Here is an 18,705-nt window from a genome sequence, read left to right as displayed (position 1 = left end):
TCCCTGCCTTAAGGAGAAGCAATATATACACCTGTTGCACTATTTATCACATTGCTTTTATGGTTAGTTAATTGTGTATCTAACTCTAATAATTGCAAATACATAACATGTACTATGTGCCAGGCATTGTTTCATAGTGCCTTATATATGTAATAATCTGTTTAAGGCTTGTAACGATTACTGTGTGAGGGTAACCAGCCATGGCTTTCATCTCCTCAGTGTTAACTGCCCTTTTAATCGTTGCCAGCTCTGTGGTTGTGACGTGTACCAGCTTTGTCAGCTCCTCATTGCTAGCTGCTCACCCATGCAGTCACTTGCACTTTCAAGGGCTGTTGTCCTGTGGCTGTGGCTCTTCAGCCATCTGTGCCCGTTGTATCCACCTCAGTGGTAGCTGCCTCCACTACCACAGGTTGGTGCCTCAGCCACTGCCTGTTGCTGTCTTCTCGGGACCTTTGCTGTAGCCACCACTGCCCCTTAGCAATCCTAATGTTGATTGTGGTATTGGGAGTTCTTTCATTGTATCTGATACGGATGACGAAGAAGTGACTGCATCTGAAGAAGGACACCAACCAAATGTGAAGGGCATGGAGGGTGAGGAGGAAGGAGCAGGGCAAGTGTGAGAGTGGTGATGGGGCAGGTGGTGTTGTGGAGGGAAGTGTGGACATGCCACCATAGGAGGGCACAGCTGATGATGCTGACGCTTCTGAGGAGGCCAGGCAAGGAGGAATGTGGATGAGGTACACAATGGTGACGAAGGCTGGTGGTGCTGAGGGGGGAGGGGAGGGTGACCAGGAGGTAGCGGGTGTCTTTGACCGACTCTTTTGCCTTTGATATTTTTCAGTTTGTAATTGAGGATTTTGTGCTTGCCATTGGTTCTTTTGACTTTATTGATGCAGTCAGTGACTGGTGATGTTGATACATACTAAACACCCAGTAAGTGACATCAAAATCCTTAAGTCTGAGTATGTCCAAATCAAAGCCAAATACTATAAGGAAATTAATTATCTTGAAAGAAAATATATTGGCTTTTTAAAATCCAGATGCCCAGGCTGCACTCCAGACTAATTAAATCAGAATTTCCCCAGGTAGTTTTAATGTGTAGCCAAGGTTGAAATATTGCTCCAAAGGAAGACTACATTTTGGCTTGACTCTCTTTTAATGTTAACTTGTTCAGAAATATGGTTTGGAAACACAAGTCTAATCCTGTATTTCAGATGCTGGCAAACTTATGAGGCCACGCAGGCTTCATTTTGGATCCAGTTGGAGGTGTGGACACATAAGCTTGGGTCAGATTAGATAGTTACCATCTGTCATCCTCGGGTAGGTGAGAAATTATAAGCTCAGTAGATCAGACAAAAGGAAAGGATTGCCCATCTGAAAAGTATTCAGAAGCAGCTGTAATGCAAGGAATGTGGACATGTTTGAATCATGAATAGCACCATTTCCAGTGACACTCTCCTGAGATAGAGCCCAGTGGCCAGAGGCTAAAGCTGCCCCTGGAGAATATGAATGGGCCTTTTTTCATTGAGTCCCCAGATCAGTGTAGTACCTCATAGGGAAATTTATTGTAGATAAACAAAATGACTGAGGCTTCTATAGCCCAAGGTGTAGGTGATAATGGAGAAGAAGCGGATGAAAATGTTAAAAGAAAAAGAACCATAAAAGGATCCATATTTAGCAGAGGATAAACCAGGGTGTCAGTCCTTGAAAATAATCTGTAGTCTAATGGCTTCAGGGTAACTATTACTTACAGCATTGTACATTAGGATGTTTTTGGTTAACTAAAAATTTTTTTGTTTAAAAAAATGTGTTGGCACAATCCAGACACTGACAACACCAAATGCTGGTGAGGAAGTGGACGAGAAGAACTGTCATTCATTAATGTTGGGAATGCAAAATGGTATATCCATTTTGGAAGATAGTATGACACTTTCTTACAAAACTAAGTGTATTCTTACTATACAATCCAGAAGTCAAGCTGCATGATTCTGTGTGACCAAATGTGTTGAAAACTTAGGTGTATCCAAAAATTTGTACATGCATGTTTATAGCAGCTTTATTCATAATGGTCAAAACTTGGAAGCAATCAAGATGTCCTTCTTGATTGGATAAACTGTAGTACATCCAGACAATGGACTGTTTTTGGCACTAAAAAGAAATGAGCTATCAAGCCATGAAAAGACATGAATGAATCTTAAATGCACATTCCTAAGTGAAAGAAGCCAATCTGAAAAGGCTACATACTGTATGATTCCAACTGTATGACTCTCTGGAAAAGGTAAAACTATGGAGACAGTAAAAAGATTAGTAATTGCCAGGGGTTGAGGGTGGGGGATAAGTAGATTGAGCAGAGAGGATTTTTAAGGCAGTGAAAACTGTTAAACTTCTTTGATACTGTAATGATGGATACATGTCATTATACACTTGTCAAAACCCAGAGAATATACAATACCAAGAGTGAACCCTAATGTAAACTATGGATTGATGTGCCAATGTAGGTTCATCAGTTAAAACAAATGTACCACTCCAGTAGGGGATGTTGATAGTGGGGGAGGCTGTGTGTATGTTGGGGCAGGGGAGTATATGGGAACCCTCTGTACTTTCTGCTCAGTTTTGCTGTGAACCTAAAAGTACTCTAAAAAATAAAAATTTTAAAATGAGCTGGAAAAACTCATTATTCTACTTGAATTCTAGTAGTATAGTTTTGTGCCACAATATATGGAATGTGGTAAAATATATATGCTCACTGTTCTATAATTGTCTTTTTGAGAAGTTGTTTTGTTATATACCTATATAGCTATAGCTATGATGTACTCTATTTGGTCATATATCTATAGTTATTATATAGTATTATTTATCAGAACTATTCACTGATAATTTTTGAAAAAAAGATGTTTTTGAAGAATCAACTGAAGTGCTTTGAAAGTCAGCTTGTATTATCTGTGCCTTTTTCACATGAAAATAGTCTATACTCACTAGGAGGCAATGCTTTTATAACTTTGATTACTTAGAAATTAGTGAAGGTTTAAGAATTTTTGGTAGGACTGCATTTAAGGGCTCTGATGTTTAAGAAAATGATTTTTGTGTTTGTGTTCTATTTTGTATTTTCTAGAGCTGACTAGCTCTAGTTTTGTTGGGTTGAGAGGCTCCCCAGAATCCCTGGGACTCCTTGGGGGCTCAGTTTGAAAACACTGCATCTACACCCCCTCCATATTTTAGAGAGGAGAACACAGAGCGCTGAGGCCCTGATCCCCTTCTCTCTGAGGTCGTATGCCCAGTTGATAGCAGGTAGTCACTAGAGCACACGACTTAGGCCTTTGACTGCTAGTGGACCGACCTTTCTACTCTAAGTCTGTGGATGGCTGTTTAACAAAAACATAAAACACTTCTTTTAAAGTAGTTGAACTTAAGCATAAAACACAAGGAGAAGAATATTACTCTAAATCCCTCTGGTTTTATTAATACTTGGGTGACTGACCTTCTAAAAACTTCTCTCTGCATATACACATACAGAATTTTAAATAAGAACAATTTACACATGTTCTTTTTTTAATCACTCACCAGTGTTGTTGGTATCTGTGAAAGTTAAATATAGGTCTGTGTAATTTTTTTTTGGTCTGTTTAATTTTTAATGGTTTCATAGTATACTGTTGTATGTTCATTTAGCCAATTATATATTACCCCTCTTTTTTTTATTGCTATAAACAAAGATAAACACCTGTATCTTTGTGCATCTGTTTATCTTCTTAGAAGTAAGTCCTGAAAGTGAAAGAGGTAATTAACCAATTTGAAAATGAGTATTAGTAGCTCATGTTTCTTGCTACAAATGGCTATTTGGATGGCATTTTAAGAATTGTGAACATGGAGTTTCTGGCTGTTTTGGTGTTGATCTGGTGGTGGGGCTGTCAGTTTGAAGGTGCCCTGGGGGTGGGCTGAATGCGGTGGGCACTTCTCTCAGGCTCCCTTGGAACTAGTCCCCGGGCTGCACAGGGAGGCTGGTTGGGACAAACTCTCCTGTTGTTGCAGGTGGCAGAATGGCTCCAAAGGTAACTTCGGAGCTACTTAAGCAACTGAGACAAGCCATGAGGAATGTGGAGTATGTAACAGAACCGATCCAGGCGTACATCATCCCGTCGGGAGATGCCCACCAGGTACGGAGGGGAGATGGGTCGGTGGTGGAACTCAGCAGCCTCACCTCTTCTTGTGAGAGTCCCGTTGTCAATCTACAACTAATCATGCCCCCCAGGGCTTGGCACAGGGACCTGTGTCCATTCGGCTGTCACGGAATACTTGCTGATTTGTTGCTTGCTTCTTTATTCCCAGGGCATATAGCCAGCTTTCAGTAAGTTGTGGGAGTGTTAATGACAAATAAAGGGGCAGAAGTATGGATCTTTCTGTTGCTGACACACTTAACCCCGGGTCCTCTGCCACACTCTACCAGAGCTGCCTGTTCTGCCTCCCTTCTCCCGATGCAGACTGACCCATGCCTCTGGCATGGCCAGAAGAGCAGCCAGAAAGTCATCATGGATCTCCACCTTAGCAGGCTTTAGGGATGATGCTGCATACCAACCCCTCTTTAATCCCAACGCCCACCTTTGATGGAAGCAGCCCAGTAAGTGCCCTTTGATCTGCATTTCCCTGATGATTAGTGATGTTGAGCATCTTTTCATACACTTGTTGGCCATTTGTATCTTTTTTGGAGAAATGTCTCTTCAAGCCCTCTGCCCATTCAAACAGTTTCGTAACTGCACGACTGCTTAGGGCCTTTAATATGCTAATGTGCACTGTGTAACTTTAAGGGGAGGATGAAGTATTCAGCATTTTTCCAGACTTAAATGTCCATGAGATTCCCACAGTCATCTCACGGGCAGGCTAGGGAACTCAGTTTTCCATGGAATTCCTTGGTCTGTTGAGCCACAATACCATTTTCATACCATAATGGGTTAGAACTTTGCTCCTTGAATTGGTGAGAGGAAGGGAGATCAGTGTGTGGAGAGGAAAGGCCACTGATGGTGAGGGTTTTGCTTGTAAAAGTGGATGTAGCAGGAGGAGCAAGGGTATGAAGTGTGAGTAGAGGAGAAGTATAGGATTGTGCTGGAAAGGGGGTCGTGGCTCATGAGGAAGCTGTGCTGGTTGGGTACATTAATGTTAGATTTAGACAGTGGGGAGGTGAGGTGAGACTGGTGAGAGTTAGGGTGGGGATGGCAACAGAGTTCCTCCATTCACCTATGTTGCTGAGAATAGAGGAACAAGATTCACTGTCTTCACAGAAACCAAAGTTTCATCTTGCCTGAAGACTGGATAAGTAAGTAGGTTGGTCACCACAGCTTGGGCCTGAGTCACAGTAGGAGGTCTGGGTGGCGGAAGAACCAGGCACCCACCACCTAAGAAGGGCAAACTCTGGCCTCATCTTTAAGGAACTCTGTTTTCCTCTCCTGTCCGGGCTCCTCTGATAGGCTCTTGCCTACCTCTGTCAGTCTCAGGCTTCAGCCTTTGGACTTGGGCTTCATGTCACATGAATTCTTTGCTGATTCACCAGTAGTTTTTGATTTTCTGCCTTTCAGGCATCAGGCAGTTGCCCTAGACAGATCTGATAGAGCTGCATATCTCAGCATGGGGCAGGATGGCGGTTCTTGTGGCTGGAGCATATGTGTCAGTTGGTTGGGGTTTTTCTCCACATCAGTCAGGGTTCTTGAGAGAGAACCAATAGGATATATATAAGTGTCTCTGTATAGAGAGATTCGTCAAGAAGGATTGGCACACATGACATTAGCTCCCCTGGTTCTCAGACCTTCAGATTGGGACTGGAACTACCCCACTGGCCTTCCTGGTTCTTCAGCTTGCAGGCAGTACCAATTGTGTAAGTCCCTGTACATGTCAAAGGCCCGAGAACCAGGTTTACTGATGTCTGAGGGCAGGAGAAGATGGGTGTCTCAGCTCAGACAGGAGAGAACAAATTTGCCTTTCCTTCAGCTTTTGGTTCTGTTTAGACCCTCAACAGATTGTATGCTACCCACCCATATTGTTGAGGGTAATCTTTATTTGGTCTACTGATTCAAATGTTAATCTTTCCCAGAAACAACATCCTAGATGCACCTAGAAATAATGTTTTACCAGCTAGCTATCTGGGAATTCCTTAGCCCAGCCAAGTTAGCACATAAAATTAACCACCATTGTCCCCTCACACTGTTGGGGACTGTGTGCTGGGCTGTCATGGAGCCCCAGCCAAAGACTCTGCATAGTTCCTCTTTATGAACCTTCACCTTCGGGGGTAACCTCATTGTACAGAAAGATTTGATCCGTGAGAATTACTTGAATTGAAAGTTGGAGGTTTCCGGTTAAGGGTGTGTCAGAAGTTTGTACTGTTGCTGTTTCAGTTTCAGTTTTCTTTTGCCTGGAGTTAGGATACAGTATTTTTACTACTGGTGATGTTCTTGTAAACAAGCCAAGTTTGTCTTGATATTCTTGGTCCTGGGTGCTATTCCTTCACTAACTTTATTATTATTTTTCATTGTAAATCTGTTTTTGGTTCAAGACCCTGATTGATGTTAAAAATGCTTTGTCTTTGACATTAGGTGGGGCCTGATACACCCAACATCCTTGTTAAACTTTGGGAATGGCAGTGAGGCTGGCCAAACCCCAGCTGGTGTTCCAGGCTTTCCCCAGCTCTTCATCTCCTGCTGATGATCCTGGGATATCAGAATTGAATGGCTTCTCCCTGGGTGAGGAAACTGAGAGTCAGAGGTTTAGGCTTTTGTTAGATAGTAGAGATCCATTGAGGGTCTTTGAAACAAAAGAGTGACATGTTCATTCAGAGGGAACAGTATTTAGTGTGGATTGGAGAAGGGGGACACTGGGAACTGAGAAACCTATCAGGAGGCCATTGTAGGATCCCAGAGTTAGGGTGCAGAGGTCTTGGACTTGGGTGCTGGCCCTGGAAGCAGAGAAGAGGGGAAGGATACAGAGGAGAAGCAGTAGAACACAGGCTGAATGTGGATCTGACAGGCACATGGTAGAGGGGATTGTGAAGTTTGAAACCTGAGTGTCTGTGGTGCCATGCACAGAAAGAAATGAGAAATCCCACAATTCTTGCTTTAGTTCCTGTGGAGAGGTGGGGCATAGTTGGGGTGACTGGTAAGTGGGATTCTGGGTCCCTGCCAGGACTGTGAGGACACAGAGGAAGGGCTGGCTTTGTGTGCAGCATCCTCCTTGGTAATAGAGAGGCTGCTGTTCTCTGTGGCTCTTGGGCCTAGTTGTTTCATTTCAGGCTAGATTCAGGTTGATGGAATTTCTCCTATGGGTGGGAAGGGAGGGTGTTGGAGAATGAAGGGAGATCTTGAATTCTGTCCTTGGTGTACTTTCCAAATCCCAAGTACACACACCCACACAGTGTTCCATGCTTGAGAGAAAACGCAGCTCAAATGCATAATCATGCAAGGACTTGGCACTCCAGGGGCCTTCTGGGTCTTCTGGCTGTCTTCTGCATCTCCAAGGGTTTTTTCTTTGTAAACTAAGAGCAAGGGTTGTGGTATTAATGAGTTTGGGCCCAGAGGGACTTTTGCAGTGAGGAATTACCAATTCTCTCTGGTGATCTGGGTTCCTTCATGTACCATCGCAGTCAAGAAGTGGGATTGTGGCCCCCAACTGGGAGAATCGTTGGTTGGAGCCAGAGCTGTGCCAGCAGTGACATTTAGAAATCCGAATTCTTTATCCTCCCCATCTGTAAGGCCCCATCTTCTGCTCTTGGGCTCAGCTTATTCAGAGGGTCCCGTTCTGTCAGGGGTGACTCTCTGCCAACTTGAGTTTTTGGCTGCATCTGTGATTCCTCCTTCTGGAGGATATGAATCAGATTTTCCTAAACTCTTTGGATTCTACACCCATTCCTCCTGGAGTCAGCTTCCAGTTTTGTTTTTTATTTCTTACATAGGCTCTCTTCTGGGGCTGGGGGGGTGGGTTATCCTAGAGTGATTTTATCCACTGCATTAATTGAAGTAATGCTAGCTGTGGTAACACATCTCAAAGTTTTGGTGGCCTACCACTGTGAAGCCCTATTTCTTGTTCATATAGCAGTTGAGAGTGCATGTTCCCGGTTGGTAGATAACTTTCTTTTTCTGGGAGGAAGAGTGATTCAGGGATCCAAGCTCCTTCCATCCTCTGATGCCTCCGTTCTGGCTGGTGGAAGGGGAAGGTGCATGGGCGAGGCGCACCTATTTTTAACTGCCCCAACCCAGATGTTACCTCCCTACCCTGCCTGCATTCCATTGGTGAGAACTAGTCATGTGGCCCCACCTAGGCACAGGGTTGCTCCAGAAATGAAGTTCTGGATGGGAAGCCACTTTCCAGTGACTGTACACTAAGGGCATGAATATTTGGATAGCTGTCCATTTTTCCCATATACCTTGACTTGGTTTCATTTAAGAGAGAAGAAAATGCCAAAGACTGGGAGTTGTCTCATATTTGGGAATGGGTAGAATGTCTCCATTCACAATAACCTCTGGGACTTCCTGTGGACACAGCCATTTACTCATTTGGTTTTGTTTTTGTTGAGATCTTGGATATCTGAGGCATTGTGCCAGGCTCATGGCTTATGGGGTAAAGGGTCAGGGACGGGGGAAGATGTCATCCCATCATGGGCCCTAATGACCTTATTAGACATGCTTGTTTTGGCATTCTGCCTTCAGCCTTGGCTGCCTAGTCCATCTGCATGTGGCCATGTTTACCACTCTTCTTAAATTCCAGTTCTAGTCATGTCACCACCCTCTCTTGAACTTTTAGTCTCTCTCTGGAACTTGTAGGATGAAGTTCAGGCCTCAGTGAGATGTTTGAGGTCTTTGTTGTCATCAGCTTGCCTTTCCAGGAATCTCTGCTGTCACTTCCTTGAACTATCTGCTTTCGCAGTCAGGTCAATTGGCTCACTGTCTTCCCACAAGATCTCTTGCTCCTGGGCCTCTTGCACCTTTCCCCCTCCCTGGATCATCTTCCTGCTTTTCCTTATCAAACCTCTGAGGTTGGCCTGATGGGTTTAAGGCAGATCTGAGTGTCCTTGAAACTACAGCCAAAACCGTATTGCATATTCAGTAGAGTTTGGGCTGATATTTCATGGATATCTGCCTTACTTTGCTGGCAGATTGTCCAACTCCAAGATGGTACTTTCTTATGTTTCCTGTAGAGTCTAGTTCATTGCCTGGTGCATCGTAGTAAATGCTACAGTTTATCAAAAGCTTAGCATGTGTTAATTGCTTTAGTTGCAAGTCAACCCTCCAAGGTGGACATTATCATCATCTTCATTTTCTAGCTGACGAAGTTGTGCCCAAGGTTTACCTGGTTAGTAAGTTGGGGAGCCAGGTGTGAACCTAGGTTGGATTCCTGGGTGTAGGAGATGTCTGTCATGTGCCTGATGAAGGTAGAGGTAAATGTGAGGCATATCTTGTGGTTCTTATTTACTAGGATTACAATCCAGTTGTACAGACTGGATATACACAATCTGTACAGAATAAAACAGGTTGTTTGGCAACGTGGCAAGTGCATGGGCTTCCAGAAGTCACACCTGATGGATCAGACCTCAGCTCTGCCACTTAGAGCTGTGGTGCCTTGGGAAAGTAAGCAATTTAATTCTCTGAGCTTCATTTTTTGTTTTCTTTCATCTGTAAATGGGAGATGATACCTTCCAGAGCTACTGTTGCCATTAGAATTAGAGGAAATGAATGTAGTTATTGGCAACTAGTAGATGTTTATTAAATCTTAGCCAATATTACTTATCATCACCCAGGGCAGGGCAGGGCATGGATAAATGCCAGCATGGGTGGTCCTATAAAATTGAGAGATGTGGGAGTTCTCTAAAAGTGGGAGTGGGTCAGAGAGCTTTGAGGAAGATGTGTGTTTTAAGCTGGACTTTGAGAGATGGCGGAGGCTTTTTTTCCTCAGAGTTTACAGATGTGCTTTATTTGACTGTATTATTCACATTGTTTGAATTACAGCATAACACATTTATTATCTTACAGTTCTCGAGGTCTGGCATGGGCTCTGTTACTTCTGGAGGCCCCAAGAGAGAACCCATTTCCTTGCCTTTTCAAGTTTGAAGAGGCCACCTGTATTCCTTGGCTTGTGGCCCTTCCTCCATCTTCAAAGAAATGGCTAAGGTTTTAACTAGGGAGAGGGAGAAAGGTTCCCCTCTTCCTCTGCTTGTTCGTTTATTCAGTAGATGTTGGCTGAGAATCAACTGTGTGTTACCTGTGCTGTGTATAGGGGCAGTGACAAATAAGACCGATGAACACCCTGATCTCATGAACTGACATTCTGGGGGGCAGAGGGGATCAGGTCAATACAGTAACAATGTAAAAAAGTTCATTAAAAAGGGAGGCATCTAGAAAAATGTGTTATACAGAGAGGTGAAAAAGCTTTGTGGTTACTTTGACTGGGTAGGCCAGGTAGGCCTCTCTGCAGAGGTGAAGTCCTATCTGAAATATAAGGATAAGTTGCCAGGCATGCCATGATCAGAGAGAGACATTTATGAGCACCAGGAAGAGCATGTGCAAAGGCAGTGAAGGAGGAAGGATCTTGGGAGGCAGAAAGTAGGTGGTGTGGCTGGAGCATCATGAGTGGCAGGGCAACTGGGAAGAGAGTTCCAACAGGACAGCAGGGTCAGAGCACGTGGTGCCTTGGGGACTGGGGGACTGGGCTGGGGTTTGGATTGTACCCTGAACATGATGGGAAGCCATTGGCAGGCTTTAAGCAGGATGCAACATAAAAAAAAAAAATATATATATATATATATATATATATATATATAGAGAGAGAGAGAGAGAGAGAGAGAGAGAGAGAGGGAGGGGTGGGGGGAGGAGGGGAAGAGGAAGCAGGGAGGGAGAGAGAGGGATTGAGTTTGAGAAGCTCACTGCAGCGTGCTTCTTTCTGCCTTTTTCCTGGCTTGCTATAGCTTTGGCTTTTTTTGGACATTTCCTGTTCTCTAGGGAGAACGTTCTTGGGTTTTGACAGCTTCGTGGCTGGGAGGAGATGGGGAGGCCCAGGCCCAGGGCTAGTCTGGCCTGTTTAGCTTGTTGGTGGGGAGGTGACAGCTTTGGTCAGTGATATCTTTCTGGCATGTTGACCACTTAGGTCATGTCTAGACATTCTTTCTCCAGACGTCATCTCGATCCCAAACCAAACACCCACCTGCTATTAATTCCACCTCTCTTTGGAGCAGCCCACTGCTGATGGGCAAGTCTAGGTAAACCCTTCTAGGTGCCCTGTCCTCCTCTTGGGCTTGGTCGAATAGGGATGAGGCGTTCTTCGGGAACCGCGTTCCTGGGTGGAAGAGTCTAGCGGGCCCAAGAGCATCAGGGCTTCCCTGCCAGTCCTTTGCTGGCGTCCTCTCTGGTGTTACAGGTGGGAGATCCCCAAGCAGGGGAACTTGCTTGTCAGTCGAGAGGGTCCTTCCCATGTTTTCCTCATTGTGCATTGTAACATTTAGCACATGGGTTATTTTTGTTAACTTAATTTTCTCAGCCTCTTAGTTGCTTTTTCACTATTCAGGAAGAAGAGTACTAATATCTCTTCCATTGCATGCATGCAGCACTCTTAGGTTTATGGTGAGTCATTTTAAACATTAACTTACTTTTTCTCACAACAATCCTAGGAGAAAAGTAGAAACCTGCTCCCCCCATTTTTGTTTTATCATTTTTGTTTGTTTTTTAGTCTTGCCCCAGTAATTACTGGGTTAATAAACAGGGCTTCCATAGTTCATAAATGATGCTGGCAACTATTTCTAAGTGCCATCTGTTAAGTGTTCCTTATGTTCTGGGTCTATAACACATGCCCACTGTTGCTTTGGCAGAGGACCTGGGCCTGAGAGATGTGATGAGCCTTGTTGCAGACCTCATAGCCAGACCTGCTGGAGGGCTCATGTGGCCTGGGGCTTGGGCTCTCTGCTGGCCCTTCTAGCACCTCCATAGGTGGTGGTCCTATGGCTGGTTTGAGGATGTGATTGCATCTGCCTTGGTGGAGGGAGTATTTCTCATCCATATGGCAGGAGTGAAACATAAGCGCTTTCCCCACTACATCATATTGAGTTAAAATGCCTTGGGTCCCCATTCTCTGTCCTAAGCATCCTTATCCTTATTGGGTCCTGTAGCTCAGAAGAAACCTGCTAAAGCAGAAGGAGCAGTGGCTGTGGTCTCAAGCAGACCAGATCCTGGCCCTGCCATTGACCTCTTGGTGGGCAAGTTACTTCAAGATTCTGTCTTCACAAGTAGTGATTCTATAGCATTTTACTATGCTGATGGACAGAGACTGTAATGGGGTATGCAGGGGGGACTTGGTGATGGGGGAAGTCTAGTAAACATAATGTTACTCATGTAATTGTAGATTAATGATACCAAAAAAAAAAAAAGATTCTCTCTTCACACCTCGGTTTTCTCATTTTCTATTGGTCTTACCCTGCAGAGTCGTTATGAGGATGAAAGATGATAGTGTGTCATTTGGGGGCAGCGTGGCATAGGGCTCAGATCCCAGGTTCCAATCCTGCCCCTGCTACTTACTACTGGCTGTGTGAGTTTGGGGAAGTTACTTACCTCTCTGTGCATCTTTGGCTATTACCAGAATTTGTACACCATGGCCTCATACTTTCTGCCCACTGAGAACCTTTGACTTTCCTCAGTCCCTAAGTTCCTTCCATCAAGAGGCAAGGGGATTATCAGCTGGGAAGGACCTGGCTCGGGATATGATAATTTCTTTTGCTAAAGCTTCCTAGGTTAGAGGAAGTGTTTCCATTCATTTCCTGACAGGAAGGGACCAGGTCTGTGTGGGAGTGATGAGTGGTGCTACCTTGGAGGTGCACATAAACAGGAAATTTGGAAACAAGCTCATACGTAAAGATATTTAAGGTAGAGAATCATTGGCACTTAAAACAGAAATTCAGCCTTTTCAGAAAAATAAGATGCCTAAATGTCAGTGGCAAGCAAGGGAGAAGACTCTGGATGTGCTTTTCTTAGTAGGATCTCGGTGAGAAGAGAGCAGTTCTGAGCTCTTTCTTTTGACTTGCTTTGCTCTCCAGATCAGGAAATAGTGGCTAAAGGAAACAGTTCTTGTAGCCTTTAATTAATTAGGGTCTTGCGCAGTGTGTGCTAATGTTCAGCCTGCCTTTTCAGCTAGACTGTCATTCCCTGACGGCCAGCGCCAGGATTTGCCAGCCTTTGTAGGCTGGGCCTTGCACAGGGCCTCGCACATGGAAAGCCGTCTGCATGTGACTGACCGAGGTCCAATTTGTTGTCCTTTTTGTTTTCCAGAGTGAATACATTGCTCCGTGTGACTGTCGGCGGGCCTTTGTCTCTGGATTTGATGGCTCTGCAGGTGAGTTGCTAAATTCTCTGTTCTTTCTATATTTTTGTTCACCTCCCCAAAATAACTGGACCAAGTTTCAGCCTTTGATAGAGAACCAAAAAGAAAATGCGAACCAGACGTTCCCCACTGAGCTTCTGCAGAAAGGTGTGAGCATTCCCCAGCTCCCTAAGGTCACCTTTTAGTGACCCTTTTCTCTATGCCTTTGCTTTTAAAGTTTTAACAATTTTTATTTCAAAAAAGTTTTAAACTTTTAATTGAATATTCATACATAGAGAAAATAGTATCAGTTAAACTGAGTAAATCTGTGTAGCTAGCACTTCAAGTAAGAAACATGACATTAATGGCACCGCAGAACCCCTGCCTTAGCTCACTGCCCCTGTATAATTCTCCAAGTGCTCAGCTTCTGCTTTCTCTATTTTCACTTTGAGTTCAGACAAAGGTGAATGTTGAGCTACATTGGTGACCTGGCCTAACTTTTCCAAAACTGTTGTGCTCTTGAGTTTCAAAAGTGATTTTCCCTGCATCAGACTCCCATCCCTTAAGCCAGCTAGACCTGGCGAGAGCTACTCTCTCAGTTAGTCCATAGCTTCCCCTGATAGAAGTGCTTGTGCTGGTTGGCACGTTAGGGTTGTTTTTGGCTGACAACGTCTACTGAAAACCTTGAGTTCTGCCAGGTTTGTAGGACCTGAGGGCAGGCGGGGGTTGGGGAGGGGAGGCATAAACCCCCTGCTGGTGGAGTACTCACATCCGCTTGGTTTCCCTTGGGCCAAGGTGAAATAGCTTCTTTCAGGTGATCACTGGGCACAACCAAGTGCACCTCTGTCTTGTTGATTCTGAGGCCGTTGGGGCCCCAGTCCTCGGTGCTGCTGGCCTGACTCAAGCCGCCCAAACTGGGCTCTGTGCCGGCTCAGTCCTCAGGCAGCCCAGTTTGCCTCAGGGTTGTTTCCTCTGAGCTCGACCTGTAGCTGGTCTCAGTGGCACTGTCTTCTCTTGCCTAGAGTTCCTCTGGAGCCAAAGGCCCATCTGCCCCGCTGGTGTAGTGGTGGGAGGCTGGGCCCTGCAGGAGCTGGTGCTTCTCACTGTGCATGACCTCCTGCTGCCATTTTGTGCAGCTTCTGGGTGGTTGTCAGAGAGCTTTCTGGTTTTTTGGTTTCCCTGCTCCAGGTACAGCCATCATCACAGAAGACCATGCAGCCATGTGGACTGATGGACGCTACTTTCTCCAGGCTGCCAAGCAGATGGACAGCAACTGGACACTCATGAAGATGGGTGTGTAGAAGCGTGGCCAGCCCGGCCTTAGTTGGTCAGCTTTGGGCAGGGACCTTAGAGCTCCTCAGGGCTTCTGGATCTCAGCCCTCATTCAGGTTCATGGATCCTTTAGAGAATCCAAAGTATCTTAGTCCACTCAGGCTGCCACAACAAAGTGTCGTGAACTGGGTGACTTAAACAACAGAAATTTGTTTTCTCAGTCCTGGAGGCTGGATGTCAAGATCAGGGTGCCAGCGTGGTCAGGTTCTGGGGAGAGTTCTCTGGCTGACTTTCAGGTCTCTCTTCCTCTTCTTACAAAGCCACCAGTCCTACTGGATTGGAACTCCACCCTCATGACTTCCTTTAATGTTAATTACCTCCTAAATCCCTCGTCTCCAAATACAGTTACGTTGTAGGAGGTAGGGCTTCAACATAAGAATTTTGGGGGGACACAGTCCAATTTATGGCACAAGAAAAACCAAGAAAATGGTATACTTACCTATACATACCATTCAGCATCAATTTTGGAAGGCACTGATTCAAGATACTCATTTTATTGAGGGGAAACAGGCCAAAGAGGACAGTGATTTGCTGCAGGTCACATAGCTTGCTGTGTGTGTGACGCATGCACTGAAGGCCTTTTCCACTGCTCTTTGCTGCCTCATGATTCAGAGCAATAAAAGTAAGGGTCGTTGGCAATGGGAGCTGAAAACTGTCCCCATGAGGATCTCTTAAGGATCCTGGGCTGGCTTCTGGCAGCTCAGCTTTGGAGAACAGCAGTGAGCTGGGCAAGAGCAAGGGTCTGAACTTCTTTGGGAAGTTACTATATTCTCAGGGCTTTGGTTTCTGCATTTCTAAATTGGGATACTGGTAAGTACCACATGAAATGGAGAGGATTAAAGATACCATATTTGGAATGTGTAGAGTTCAGTGTTTATTGAATAAGTGTGTATGTGTGTGTATGCTCTTGTTTTTCATTTAACTTATGTATATTTTTCCTTTCATGAAAATAGTCTTCAGAAATACAGTTTTAGTGGTTGTACGTGTCTCCCTCCTGAATTTTGAACTTGGGGAACAGAAGATAGGGAGGGAGAAAAAGGGCTACCAGGGCTGAGTGAGGAGAAGATGAGGTGAAATACCTGATACTTCTTAATTGTTGTAGGAGGTAATGAGGAAAGCAGGTTGTCACCAGTTGAGGGAGCAGAGGGCTGTTGTTGCTGAGATGAGACAAGACTGAGATCCAGTTAGCTAGCCCACTGAGGGGTGTACGTGTGCACACGTGCACCACACATTCTCCGTGTACATGTAGATGTGTTGTTTGTCTTAGGAATTAGGAATGTTTTTGCCCTGGAAATGGATTTATTTAAAATTTCTGTTTCTCAAAAATCTTTTTAGAATACAAAAACACCAAAGCTACAGGTTGATTATTGCCACAGTTGTTCCCCCCAACTCCTTACATACACACACACACACACACACACACACACACACACACACAGAAGCAGGCATCTGGAGCTGTGGGGCAGCTGTAAATGGACAGGCTAGTGGACTTTAAACATGTTAATTGTGTGCCTCTCGTAATGGCTTGTGGACCCTCAACATATATTTGTTTATATGTTATAAATATGTGCTAGTGTCCATCTATATTTCAGATATCAGCAAAGATTAATTTATTTTTTTATGGAAAATACAAATAGACGTTCTAATACTTTTGCCACCCCAGTGATCCTTTAGTGTACCCCTGGAATGTGACATCTCTCTTTGGGACCACATTAGCAGCTCTCAGCTCTGTTAGCAGTTTGAGGGTCGGAGTATCAGAGAAGTGAAATCTGTCTGCCTCTTCCTTAAAGTAGGTAGGTGGCAGCCTTGGAGAATGGTCCTTTTCCTTTCTAAGCCCTTGTCTCGTTTTGCTGTCTCTTCCCTAAGCTCACCTTTCCTCAGGCGTCTCTCCTGCAGAGGGAGATTCTGGTGCATTTGATTAGTGAGTGATTCATCCCTGGGGTTTTGCCAAATATCTGTCTGCTAGGAAATGATGTGACTTCATCCTGGGAAAGTTATACTAGGGGCATTAAAAGAAACTTCATTAGTAAGTGACTTGGTCGGTGGTTTGAAAAAAAATAGGAAAGAATCAAATAGCAAAATAACAGCTCAGTGCCAGCTTTTAGGCGGTTTTTTAGAACTGAGCTTCATGAGCTCATTTTTTTATAAACCTTTGAACTTCCCTTCTATGGCTATGTGGTTATCAGTAGTCAGTAGAGAAAATAGGAAGGATAAACACTCTTAGAATATGTGAATTTTCACTCTAAATATACATATATTTCACCAAGGTGTTGGTTAGTAAAACCCTGATGAGTTAAGAAATACATATCCCAAAGAAGATACTGGCTTGGAGTAAAGAAAAACTAGAATATCAAAAATAACTAGTTCCTTTCTTGAAGCTTACTGGGTGTCCTATGACTAGTCTCTTAGAAATGGAAAGGACTGTTTGCTCTTGGGAGTTGAGAAAGCCCAGGAGCTGCGCTCGGTGACAGTGGTGGGTGCCTGTGTGTTCCTCGCATAATCTGGAAAGATTCTTTGCTGCCAAGACTTGGGTTCAGCTCTCCAGTCAGGCCTGCTTGTGGGTGGGAGCCTTTTCTCTGCCACTCTGCCTTTCATGAGGGGAGGGCACGTGGCACGTGTGTTCCTCTTAACCTGGTGTGGGATGTGAGGGAGGCTCCCAGCCCCCAGCCGTCACCAGATCACCCCCCAAGTTCTCATTAAGTGATCAGCAGTGGTAAAGTGACCCAATGGCTAATGAGATGATCTTGGTGATGACACCACGTACCTGTGTTGCAGGGATTCCCAGGATGCCATTTTACCAGGGATTGAATGAAAATCTTGCCTTTTTCCCCCTTCTGTCTTATCTTTATCTTAGGCTTTCCTTATATACCATCTTACACTTTTCACAGCCTTCCAGGGTTAAGGGGGGTTCAGATTTCCTGTGTGCTACCAGTCCACCTTAAAGGAGGTACTTAATAAAGACCCCTCCTGTCATGGTGCCAGTGTACTGCATCCGTTTGGGTAGAATGATGAGCTTGGGTCCACTGGGGATTGTTTCTTACCAGTTCTTCCCTCTGTAGGTCTGAAGGACACACCAACTCAGGAAGACTGGCTGGTGAGTGTACTTCCTGAAGGATCCAGGGTTGGTGTGGACCCACTGATCATTCCTACAGGTGAGTGAGCTTGGGTCCTTCCAGCCTGCATGAGGAAGTGAGTTCTAGATGCTTCTTTATCCTTGTTTGCTTATGTGGAACATTTGGGGGCTCAGCATGACTTGATGTCACCACAGGGACTGAGGTGAGGAGAAGAGTTCTGGTGTGGAGACAGGGCAAGGCCACTGGTGCCGAAGATGTCCTCTTGTAGTTCCTCATCCTGCATACCCAGCGCCGGGCCATGGGGAATCGCCGTTTTGTAAGGCACCAGGCTCTCGAGGCCCTGCTGCTGGCCTCTGCTGGAATGGGCATTCAGTTCATGCATGGCTAGGTCATCTGTGTTTCTTCCCAGATTACTGGAAAAAGATGGCCAAGGTGCTGAGAGGTGCTGGCCACCACCTTGTTCCTGTCAAGGAGAACCTTGTGGACAAAATCTGGACAGACCGCCCTGAGCGCCCTTGCAAACCCCTCCTCACACTGGGCCTGAGTTACACAGGTCAGAACCCTGCTGTGTCCCAGCCCTCCCCCCTCCCCCCTCCCCATGAGGCATCGTCTCCATCCCAGTCCTCTGAATCAAAGTCAAGCTTGAGCTGATGGGACGACATTGCTCCACCCTGCCCCCCACCATGTGGGGTGTTTGATAGAAGCAGGAGCTTTATTTGTTTCCACTGTTGCTGTCTACTCACCACTTGATTTGGCATTGTTTATTCTTCTGGGGCTCCTCTGGGCAGACCCTTGGGTGCTGCTGAGATGGCTGTTTACCATTCAGTTGCTAGCGGCCCCTCTAACTGGATACTGGAAACACAGCTTAAAGGTTGCTAGGCTCCATTCCCTTTTCTTCTGCCAGCATTTGTAGGTTTACCTTCCTAGGCCCCCACCCTCATCTTGTACCTTCTGCTTTAGAGGATTTGGAGTGTGGGGGGTTTCTTTG

General features: G+C 45.2%; 1 protein-coding gene across 5 annotated transcripts in view; it reads left to right on the top strand.

Annotated features, from left to right (window-relative positions):
* Positions 1-18,705, top strand: part of XPNPEP1 (X-prolyl aminopeptidase 1) — a 50,503-nt gene that overhangs the window by 8,659 nt on the left and 23,139 nt on the right. For 4 of the 5 annotated variants that reach the window (XM_036898612.2, XM_057506306.1, XM_036898609.2 and 1 more), the window contains 5 exons: positions 4,027-4,151; positions 13,281-13,344; positions 14,500-14,604; positions 17,703-17,795; positions 18,127-18,270. In XM_036898612.2, coding sequence (XP_036754507.2) covers positions 4,027-4,151; positions 13,281-13,344; positions 14,500-14,604; positions 17,703-17,795; positions 18,127-18,270 — 531 coding nt within the window. The remainder of the gene's footprint in view (positions 1-4,026; positions 4,152-13,280; positions 13,345-14,499; positions 14,605-17,702; positions 17,796-18,126; positions 18,271-18,705) is intronic. The other variant, XM_057506307.1, reaches the window with a different exon arrangement.

Source organism: Manis pentadactyla, chromosome 8, assembly GCF_030020395.1.
Source record: "Manis pentadactyla isolate mManPen7 chromosome 8, mManPen7.hap1, whole genome shotgun sequence".
NCBI classification, from domain to species: Eukaryota; Metazoa; Chordata; class Mammalia; order Pholidota; family Manidae; genus Manis; species Manis pentadactyla.
The sequence above is the reverse complement of the archived record's forward strand: the minus strand, read 5'-3'. Positions and strand labels throughout refer to the sequence as shown.